Source organism: Musca domestica, unplaced genomic scaffold (assembly GCF_030504385.1).
Source record: "Musca domestica strain aabys unplaced genomic scaffold, Musca_domestica.polishedcontigs.V.1.1 1, whole genome shotgun sequence".
NCBI classification, from domain to species: Eukaryota; Metazoa; Arthropoda; class Insecta; order Diptera; family Muscidae; genus Musca; species Musca domestica.
Window position 1 is genome coordinate 50,519,728 of NW_026712114.1, and position 12,030 is coordinate 50,531,757.

The following is a 12,030-nucleotide window of genomic DNA, read 5'->3' on the forward strand; positions in this document are numbered from 1 at the left end:
TTAATCATTCATTTGTAGCGCTCACCATTCGCTGTAACCATTTGGCCCGTGACGTCTTCGAAGAAAAAAGGCCGATGACTCCTCCAGTGAAAACAGCATACCGTAGAGTGACCTTGAGCGGGTGTAATGGCTTTTCGTGGGTTACACGCGGATTTTCAGTGCAACGGAATCGTAAACTTTGCTTGTTTTCGTACCCGCTAAGATGGAAATGGGAAATGTCAAACAAGAACTGACATTAGGGGCCAATCGTAAAATGTATAGTATTTTCTGATAGCTGGATTACCTTTGCGCCACCTTGTATAAGAAATATTAAATCTATTCATCGTCAAGTTATATTAACTCAATTATTTTACATATTTTTAACTGAATGTATCTTTTAAAAATATAATATTTTTCCCTCGTTATTGTGTGTTGAACAAGTACTAATATGAATAGCGTGTTATTTCATTTAAATATTTAGAAAAGAATTTCTCAAACTTGTTCAGACATTTTATTCAATTTTTCTTTCACTCCTAACAAAATTGTTTAAAGTTTAAAACATTTCCATATTTAAGTTGTACGATGTAATAAACTTTGCAACATTCAACATTTCTAATTGTGCAATGCAAATCTAATATATTTAAATATGTAGAAGTAAAAAAAAAGAAAACTTTTCTGCATAAATATCCTACGGCCATTAGGCGAGTAATTACTCGTGTTTTAAGTATGAAAACTTGTTCAAAATTCAATTGAAGAGAAATAAATTTCTTGTGCAAATATAAAAAGTTATGTTAATAGGAAAATGTTAGTTGTTTTTGTTGAGATGTGCTTGTGATTATATTTAAGTAAATATTAAATTTTTGTTTAACATTTTGCACAGATTGTAAATAGTGCACTTCATAATAAATGAATAGAGTCCTTCCAGTTCTGAAGTCGTGTGTATGCATTGTGTCTAAGAGGTCTTCTATTTATATAACATAGCTTTTGAGGGACTCTCTATAAAAACAAAAATTGTTTCAAAATTGGTATTCAAGAAGATTTTGTAGATGACAATCATTGAATTATAAAATTATCTATGGATGTTTCCGTTTTGAAACGGCCCTCATACAACGGCCATACCCAATGTATGGTTTATTGAAAACTTTAACAGCATTATCCATGGTACAATAAAAAAGTAAGGTACAGCTATCAGCTGATTACAATTTTTTTTCTAAGTGTGCCCGACTTCTACCAATTTTGTGTATGTATTATTGTTTTGAGAAATAAAAACAAAATATTTGCAAGACCAATGAATGGAATACACGTACATCGCGGCTCGCGTATTAAAGCTATTAACCGTTTAGCCGTGAAATTGAAAGATCGAACAGTTTGGATCATACTTTTGAGAAAAAATCCAAACATTTCATTCATTTTTCGCGCTAATTATTTTATTTTAAAAATGAGGGAAAATATTGAAAAAAGAAAACTTTGTGTGTATAATTTTTAATGAGTCTGACAGGAAGCGGGCATAGCCTCAGGGCTGTATTTCTGTAGTTTTACGAAGCTGTTCTACCTCCTTATTGTACCATGGCATTATCCAACCGGTCTTACTCGTATTTGTAGTTTAAAGTGAAACACGTTTAAATTCAGATACTTTTATATAAAAAATTGAGTTTTTTTAATTTCTCATTAAATAATAAATTATTTTTCACTAGAAATTTTGAAATTTCTTCGTTAAAAAAATATTTATTTCACTTTATAAATTGTAATTTACCCTCCAGACTATCATATACACACAATGGAGCGATTGAGTTCATATTTTCTATGGGTTCTGATAAATTTCACATTTTAAATTAAAAATTGTACACAGAAGTTAACATTTTTCATATTTTTTTTTTTTTTTTGATTTGTCAATAGCAGGGCTCAGAATATCTAGAACTTCTTTAATATTTTAGCTTCTGTGTGAATAAATTGTTCAAGTATTTATTGTCATAAAAAAACAAATGATAAACAAATTATTCAAAATGGGGACAGGCTGATCATATATTGTCAAAATACCGAGAAAAATCTGAAATGCACTAAAAATCGGCTAACTGAATTCACAATGTAGTCCAAATATCGTAATAGTAAACAAAATTAGAATGGATGGAGTTAGCATTTAAACTAATTCCTAACCTGATGTAAGACGAAGAGAGGTTTCGACCTTAAATTACCTCCTACAGTAAACATTATGAGGTCATTTACAAACACAGGTCTCCAAAATAAAGTAAATTAAACTTCCTCTCCTCCAAGCATTGACAATTTTTTAGTTGTTGTTGTTGTTTTTTCAAATAATATTCAACTATACGAGAAAAAATCTTATATGGTCTGACAGTGGAAATATTTTTGAATAACAAAACAACACATTTCAAATTCATATATCCAATTTGTGAAATTATAATATATGTCAAATTTATTTCTTCTTCTCTGTTCTTTAACATTTTAACAAACACAAAATCTTCATTTCCATTTGCTAGTTGTTCTGCTTGAATTAAAACTCTGACGATGATGACCTTAAGAATTCATTTGGTTCAAATCAAAAGAGCAACCGACTAAACAAACAAAATTCCATTAACTAAAAAGTCGCAAAAAAAAAAAAAAAAACAAATAACTTTTGTCTCCCAGCTCAATGTACCCAACATACCAAAAATACAATACAGCTTGAGAACAATATTATAAAAATATAATTTTTCAACAATGCTTGAGAAACACTTATGTTCCACAAACATTTCTCAAATCTGTCCCTTGTTGACAAATTTGTTTTGATTTTTTGTGAAAATTGTCAGCAAGAAATTATTTTCTTTGGCAAAAAACAAAATCATGCAAATTTAGGACCCATTTCTGGACCGAACCCTTAAGGTATGGATGAATAATAAATCCGGGAATCTTTCACATAAATTATTCCAATCCCATTTCAGATTGGAAGCATCAAAAAAGTTGAAGGAATTCAATATGTGTGTAGTCTTAGTGGAAGAGATGCAGAAGTTCAAATAAGGGAGAAGAAAGCGTCAGGGTATCAAGGCCGCATGAAGGAGTGACTACTGGGATGTCCATCAAGAAAAAAAATGTGAAAAATGATTAAAAATTAAAAAAAAATAATATTATATACTATTACAAAAATAAGCTTATTTTAATATTATTTTTGTAAGCTTATTCTACAATTTCAAGTATAAGCTTATAAATAAGGGTTCCGTTTCGATTATTCTATACTTGTTACACAAACATTTTTCAATGTTTTCTCAAGATTTTCTCAAGCTTAAGGCTTATGTTCATAAGCTTATTGTAATATTATTCTCAAGCCATTTTGGTATGTTGGGTAGTCTACTCATGACTCAGTAGTAGTTTTGGCAAATACGAGCATTTCAATCAGAATTTAACCTGTCAGTTTTCTTTTAGTTAACACATTCACATCAGTCGGTATGTTCGCATTGAAACTTGGAAACTTTGTTGAGTTTTTGTTTTTTTTTAACAAGAAATTTCGTTTTTCATTTTCTTCTCGCACCTGAAGATATGCACAGAAGGTGTTGAGAGGAGAGGAAAATTAAAAACACGTCAAAGTGTCTTTCTCTGTATTGGATTGTAGTTTAATGAATTTTGAGAATTTTTGGAAGAGGTGTGCTTTTTGTTGAAAACGTTTCTTTGAATTATTATATAGAAGAATGTACTTCAAATTTGAGTATATTATGAATACTGAAAAGTGTGTATTGTAAATAAAAAAATAAATAAAGCAAAAAATAACACATATAGAATTTTCCTCTTTTGACTTATATAAAAAGCTGCCGAGCATGGAATGCATTTTTAAATGTGTAGAATTACATAATTCGAGAATTGTATACAGGGTGAGATGAAAAAACTGCAACAAACTTCAGACTGCGGTCATTTCTAAGACACTCGTCCGACAGTGGTAGTGCTAATTATACTGTTTACAAGCGTACAAAAGCATTTTGGTGAGAATTTTCCAGAAATAAAAGTTATTCAAGCGTGATGGCGTGATTTCTTTATATTTGGTTGGAAAACCACAAGTGGCTATCTTAAGAGCAGTCCAGCATTTAAATACGAATAAATCTGTTGTGTCTCGTACCGTGATACTGGTAGCGTAGCCCGAGGTCAAGGAAGTGGACGGAAGAAAACAGCATATCAGCAGAAAAGGTTCGAAAAGTAAAAAAGCGACTTGATCGAAACCTGCGTCGCAGTGGCCGAAAAATGGCTCGTGAGCTGAAAATATCACAATATTCCATTCGGCAAATATTGATAAATGAGCTCGGGGTAATGTCATTGAAATTCCAAAAAGTGCAAGAATTTACACCGCAACAGAAAGAAAATAGACTCAAAAAACCTAAATAGTTGCTTCGCTTGGCCGAAAGTGGTGAACTGTCAAATTTGGGTTTCTCCGATGAGAACACATTCGTTGTCCAGTAGTTTGTAAACAAACAAAATTATCGTGTTTACTTGCCAAAGAGGTTAGCTAAAAATGTGCACCTTCGGTTGGCCAATAAAACTCAAGTGCCGGCCATGGTGATGGTGTGAGCCGCCATAACAGCCGATGGTCGCTCCCGCTCGTATTAATAGCCACGGTCGATTAATGCCGAATATTATGGCGAAAATATTCTGGAGGGTGTAGTAAAGCCTTGGGCACGCAAACATTTTGGCCGCAGACCTTAGACATTCCAACAGTACTCAGCACCATCGTACTCAGCACGCGCCACCCAAGAATGGTTACAAAATGAGGTCCCTCACTTCATTTCCAGCGCAAAATGGCCACCAAAATCTTGTGTCTGGAGTATTTTGGAAAGCAAGGTTGGCACTAAAAATACCAAAGTGTCGATCACCTCAAGCAAGCGCTTCCTCGGGAATGGGCCAAAATACCCCAGAACAACATTCGTGTGACGGTTTCATTGGCCGTTTGAAGGCCATAATTGGTGCCAAAGGTGACTTATTCAAACAAATCTAAACTTATTCTAAAATTTGATGCTATTTCCGACATTTTTGCTTTCATTAAATAAAAATTAAAAACAAAAAATTGTAAAAATTATGGCGTTTGAATTCGTTGCACTTTTTTATCTCACCCTGTATAATTGTATGAAAAGCACTGAATTGTACTATATTCATTTAAATTTTAAGATTCTAACTTCAGCCGTTTCGCTGGGCGTGTTTTTTTTACAGTAAAATGGGGGAGGTAGAACCCATTACAAACTTTAATTTCATAAGTTTCTCTTAGAACATGTGACTTAAATCGACAAAATACCGGAAATTCGGTAAAATCCGAAATCATGCCTACTGCCAACCTTTCATTCCCATTTTCGTTACCAAAAAATATTTTCATGGTTAAAATTTTCATTATCAATTAATTGTATTCTGTTCGGAGAATAGAAGGGCTAAACCAACATAAAATTGTTTCCGAAACCAGAGTAAATACTGTTTGTGAGGTCTAAAATGCTTATTTCCAGGTAAATGCTGATTACACATAGTATTATGGATTATGGTATACTCACAACTCACAACCTTTGGTTTTCTAATGAGAACAAAGAAAGTTATTTTGCTTTAAATTTTTTTAAGGAATAATTCATTATTTTCAACTACTGATAATGCAAAAGGAAATTGTTTTACTGTACCTTTTCATGGACTTTTCGGCTCATAGAGCTCCGAAGTTTTTGCTGGGTTTAATTCTACTCAAAAATAAATGCAATTCTTCCCCAGCCTGCAGCAGCTAGCATGTTTTAAATATGGATTATCCAAAATGCATTTGTATATGTGTAATCCATTAAAAAAAATAATTTATTTGTCACTGTTGATTAAATCTTAATTGCTTATTTAACATTTGTTTCCATTGTGTGGTGCACTGGACATATGGATCATTATGGATGAAACCCCACAAGAAATGTAATTAATTGTTCTTAATTTCCTTGATGGATTCTCTCTCACATACAAACTCACACAGACACTCACATAAATTTGCTGGGAGCTTTTTTATATCCTTCATGCATTGCATTGCACACCAGAAACTCTGAATTTGAAATTACCCTTGGTTGGGTGTTTTTTAATTAAATTGTTAAAACATTTATAAGATAAATTGCAACAACGATTTAAATATGACCATTAAAATGTACACCTCAATTAATAGTGGCTTTATGGATTTTTTGTATTGGTTACGTTGGGAAAAGTTGGTTTTAAATACTGGAGGTTTAGGTTTAACTGTTGGTCTGAGAAAGAATTGAATTATTTCACACATAGCGAATTTTAAATTTCAATGAAGATTAAGGCCGAAAAACATTGCCCTTGCTGACACCAAATTTGAAAGTTAAACGTAAAGTATAATATGCACTTTTTTATATTTATTATGATGCTAAAATAGATAGTGAGGGCTTATGATTTTTTTATGTTTTTATTGAAATAAATTTGAACATAAATCTGTAATCATTATATTTAACAACTCACTTTGTTACTTCTATATTTTCAGGAAAAAAGCCATGGTCTCAATGGAAGGACAATTTTTGGTGCGACAAATTTATGACGATGAAATTACGTACAACTTAATTGGAGCAGCAGTTGAAATTTTAAGTGAGTATTCGAATTTTTTAAATAAGGAACACGTAAGGATATGTATGAGTCGCCAAATTTGTCGTATTTAATACCGGATATAACCGGTCAAATGTGCCAAAAATATCGAAATTTGGACCGATTTTCACCAAATTCAACAGAGTTCGTCCTTGGAGCAATACGTTTCAATATACGTGATCAAAAGAGAATACTACAAACAAATGCAAAAACACTGTAAGACAAAATTAAAATTTTCGATTATTACAGGAAACCCCCGGGATTATTACAGAAGCTAAAATAGGAGAAACGTTTATCGGCAATTTGAATGTATACATCGCAAAGTAGCTTGATTGTAAAAAAACTCCCTTCTTGTACCTTTTTTAAAAAATTTCGGATTCAGATTATTTGGAGAACGGTCATTTTGACTACATACTATCTTGAGCAATATTGCTGATAACAATTCGAAGATTATTTTGATCAAAAATTTTAACCCTCAGCGAATCATCAAAGGGGTATCTTTGGTCCTTTTTTTAAATATGGTTAAAAACTCTCTTAAAATGGAATAGCAGCAAATCAAATATTCGACTATTTGTCTTAGAACACATGAAAAGTCTAAAAGTTACTAAAACAGTAACATTAGAAACACATTTTAGGGTAAAAGCTCTACTTCTAATGGATTGATGAACAATTCTCCTACAAAGCATAATTAAAGAAGGTGTAAAGTTTGTGAAAATATTAGTTAATAGTTTTTACTGCTAATTTAACACGTTTCCATTCCATATACTTAATTTATTCATTCATTCATATTAAAATTTTATTTTACTTTTTTAATTTGAAGTTTCTGAAACAAAACAAAATGACTTCAATTCGGTTAAGGCCTTTATAAAAAGGCACCTAAATATTTTAAGATATGGGGCTAGAATCTTGTTCTATTTTCATTGCAATATCAGAAGAAATTTAATGTTTGGCCTATTTCATATCAATCATTATTTCTCTTTAACCATAACCCGAGTTTTAAACTGAGATCCTTCTTATACCCTCAACCATATGGCTAGAGATGGTATACAGGCTGAGATGAAAAAAGTGCAACCAACTTCAGACTGATGTCATTTCTAAGACACTCACCCGACAGCTGCTTAAATTATTCCAGTGACAGCTCATTATACTGTTTCCAAGCATTTTGGTGAGAACTTTCCAGAAAAAAAGTTATCCGTAATGGAAATCAAGCGTAATAGTGTTATTTCTTTGTATTTGGCTGGAAAACCAAAAGTGGCTATCGTTAAAGCACTCCAGCATTTAAATGTGAATAAATCTTTTGTGTTGAATAAATTTTTTGTTTGAAAACAGCAACATCAGCAGAAATGGTTCGAAAAGTAAAGAAGCGACTTGATCGAATGCACCGGGAATGGGCCAAAATACCGCAGAGCAACATTCGGGCAGCGTGTGACGGCTTTATTGGCCGTTTGAAGGCCATAATTCGTGCCAAAGATGCTGTTATGCTGTTTCCTTTTTTTGTTTTCATTCAATAAAATTAAAGAAACAACTAAGCAAAGGCTATAGTCGTGCGAGGCTGACCATGTGATACCCTACAACACTACAATATGTTCTCATTCGGTACAATGGAAATGTTGGTATTTTTTCACACAAAAGTAGTGGTCCATTCTACTCGCTGTCCTAAACTCTTACTTCATGCGAAATTTCGTGTCCTATTGTTGGTATTTGTGACCTTTATAACGGCTGCAAAATCGGAAGCATTTTTAGTTGCTGGTCTATTTCAACCCCTAAATATATTGCGGGCATCTTTGAAAACAACAGGCTAAGCCCTTCAGAGCCTATCCCTATCCTTTTAAAAAATTTTGTGTGGATCGGACGATAATTGCAATCTGTATATAATAACCCCAACCAGTGTTGTAAGATGAAAAAATATTACAAAATATATACTTCAATATTACAAGTCAATTTGAAAAAAATATCTCAAAATGCTACAGAATCTATATTAACACCATTACTGGAATATTTTTATGCAAATTTTTTGGCTTTTATTCTTTTATGCCAAGAGGGCATTCGGAATTGACAAATTTGTCAAAATCGGTTCAACAATTCTTGAAATATAAGCATTCTAGCTAACATCCTTGTTCTTTTTGTATACACATTGTATATATTTCGCTATATAAATCCGATATTTTTACTGTCGGCATTTACGTAACGGTCAGAATTGACCTTTTCGTCTATATGTGATTTCGCCGGGATTAAAATATTCGCGGTTTAATGGAAAATTTGACTTTTATTTAACACAAATATTATGGTCTATTTCACCCACTATATATTACCCGATGACCATCAAAATTGGAAGGCTTCTGCCCAGCTCTAAGGTCTAGCCCCATACTAACTTCCACGTCGATTGGTCTATAATTGTGACCTGTAAAGCAACTGCAAAATCAGGAAATTTTTCAGTTTTTGGTCCATTTCAACCCCTAAATATTATGCGATCATCTCCAACAGCAATAGGGTTCTATTCTGGCACTAGACCTACCTCCACTTTAAATTTCGTGAAGATCGGGTCATAATTGCGATCTGTAGAGTGATTACAAATTAACATAGACAGACGGACAGACGGACGGACATACATAGCTAGATCGTATGTTGTTGGAATTTTTCACACAGCTATGGTGAATTGCAGGGCTTCCGTCCCGTCTTAAAAATATCCCAATGCAAAATCAGGAAATTTTTTCAGTCTGCAAAAAATGGACTTCTATTCTGATTTTAGCCCCAACTTCTTGCAAAATTTTAAACTTATAATATACCCAAAAAGTAGTGTTTTATGCTATACAAATATGCATAAATTTGGTATGTTTAAAGAATTTTAAACTGATGCAGCGTGATTATTTTGTAGATTTGATGATATGAACCGGGCATATTTGGGCAATAAATTCGTGCAAAACATTTTACATAATGGCGAAGTTGAAGGTTATTGTACGCAACGTCGGATTGAAGGTACCCCTGTTAGACATGAATTTACAAATCTTAGCAAAGTGTCCTTACCATTAGATGTGGGTTGACACAAGTCCCACAATACTACAACCTTGTTAATTGAAAAATATTTGTCGAATGCCGTTGCTGAAAAAATCAAAATACCGAAAATCAGGTGGATACACGTTTTTGAATTAAAGTGAAATAAAGAAATTAAGAATATGATGTTAAGACCTACTCAAAAATAGGGATAATCTATATTTTCGATTAACTGTTTAAATCTATAAAACATTGTTTAAAATTTTATCATATTTCTTACTCTTACAGATATACCCGCAGATGATATACTGGAGTTGTTTGGTAAAACCTTTTTTGAATTTTGTCAGGATTCAGGATATGATAAAATTCTGCAAGTACTCGGTGCAACCCCCAGAGATTTTTTACAGGTAAATTTGTCATTAGGCTATTTAATGTATGAATTCGCCTAATACTTCAACTACACAACACATTATCCAATGCAAATCATCAGGTGTCTGATTGTAATTAAAATCATTTTCATGGTTTCATTCATTATTAGCTATTAGTTTTAATTATTTTCCTCCCATAACATCTGTGGTGATAACTGCGTTGTGGCTTGCCGACAACAATCTCTGGAGATACTCAACACCCAATGGAGTATTTGTGAATAAAAAGACTCAAATGGGTTTTCATTTGATCAATTTCCCACTGCTTTCTACTATTTTTTCTGGAGAGTTATTTTACCAAAGCCATTCACCCACCTCTTCTTACTTACTATAATCAGACAACAACTACTTTTCACATTCGATTTAGTTTCAATTTCAAATGATTTTCATTACATCCTTTCCGTTTTCTTCTTTTCCTTTTTTATTCCATTTTCTTTCTCGTTATGCGCTGAACACCGATGCTGTAAATTTTAACTCAATAATACTCTACTGGCTTCTCTCTTTGGACGCCAACGTCATCCTTGCCTGGGATATGGCTTCTGTGTTGGACTGTATGGCTTGTTGGCTGTTGTTGTTGCTGTTTTCATTCCCAACAAAAAACACAAAACAAACCTACAAAACTGTTGTGTGCTCAACAATTTCTCTGTTATTTGTCCATGTCGTCCTGGTGCTCGTTTGTCATGCCATAATGGAAAAACTTGAATTGAATTGAATTTCTGCTGTTCGCCGTCGCCTGCATTGAATTATGACGACGAATTGTGTGTGACAATACCCCGATGATGTTGCTGCCGCCGCTGCTATACTTGCCATCGCCATCTGTGTATTTTTTATATATTTCTTTTTGGGGAAATGCAACAATCCCAATTGTTTTCGCTGAATACCCCTACCTCTTCATCGATGATTTAATACCTTAACTTTACCAAACAAATAACATCGAATGCCACGTTATTCGGTTCACTGTTATTTTCAATTATTGTCAATAAAACGAACTACGAACACAAAAATAAAAAAAAAAATAAAACAAACTACGACGACACACGATAACTGCATCGAATAAAAATGAAAAAACAAATCTTGCCTTGTATCAGAATCTGGATGCCCTGCACGACCATTTGGGCACATTGTATCCGGGTATGAGAGCTCCTTCGTTTCGTTGCACAGAGAAGGATGGTCAATTACTGCTGCATTACTATTCAGAGCGACCGGGTTTGGAACATATTGTCATTGGCATTGTTAAGGTAAGTGTGTGTGTATATGTAAAGAGTGATCACAAATACAAGGTCGATTATGTTTAGAAAGATATAAGTCACAAATACTATCGAGGTTGATTTAAATTGAAACAAATGTGGTAAACATTGATATGAGTTAAAGACCTCAATCAGTAATACACGAATGTTTGATTAAGCCTAAAAGTTTGTTACACCTCAAAATCTTGGTCCTAGACCCGCTATGATCACCATATCGTGAAGAGCTGGGTCGATCCAGCTGTGTGTGCGTTCGTTTGTCCATATTGAATAGTAATCGCTGGACATGTCAAAATTATTGTCCGATCCCCACTATCATAGACCAAAATTATTTAGGACACCAAACACATACATACACATACCGAATACCGTGGGGGTACCGTTACATGGGGGCTATACGATATCGTGGACCTGTATGGACAATTCTCTGCCGAGGTATAAAGTACCCACAAGGAACTAGTTGTGTGGATTTTCAGACAATTCCGATGAAAAATGTGGGTAAAATCATAAAAATACCGAATACTGTGGGGGTACCGTTATATGGGGGATATACGATATCGTGGACCTGTATGAACAATTCTCTCTCAGGGGGTAAAGTACTCACAAAGAACTACTTGTGTGGATGGATTTTAAGACAATTCCATTGAAAAATGTGCCTAACATCATCAAAATACCGAATATCGGGGGGTACAGTTATATGGGGGATATACGATATCGTGGACCTATATAGACAATTCTTTTTGAGGGGGTAAAATGTCCACAAGGGACTCCTTTTGTGGAATTTCAGACAATTCCATAGAAAAATGTGGCTAAAATCA

General features: G+C 33.5%; 1 protein-coding gene across 1 annotated transcript in view; it reads left to right on the forward strand.

Moving 5' to 3' along the window:
- LOC101891503 (guanylate cyclase soluble subunit beta-1) overlaps positions 1 to 12,030 on the forward strand; it is a 233,847-nt gene that overhangs the window by 122,924 nt on the left and 98,893 nt on the right. Inside the window, exons 4-6 of the mRNA XM_020039810.2 lie at positions 6,455 to 6,555; positions 9,832 to 9,950; positions 11,057 to 11,206. Coding sequence (XP_019895369.1) covers positions 6,455 to 6,555; positions 9,832 to 9,950; positions 11,057 to 11,206 — 370 coding nt within the window. The remainder of the gene's footprint in view (positions 1 to 6,454; positions 6,556 to 9,831; positions 9,951 to 11,056; positions 11,207 to 12,030) is intronic.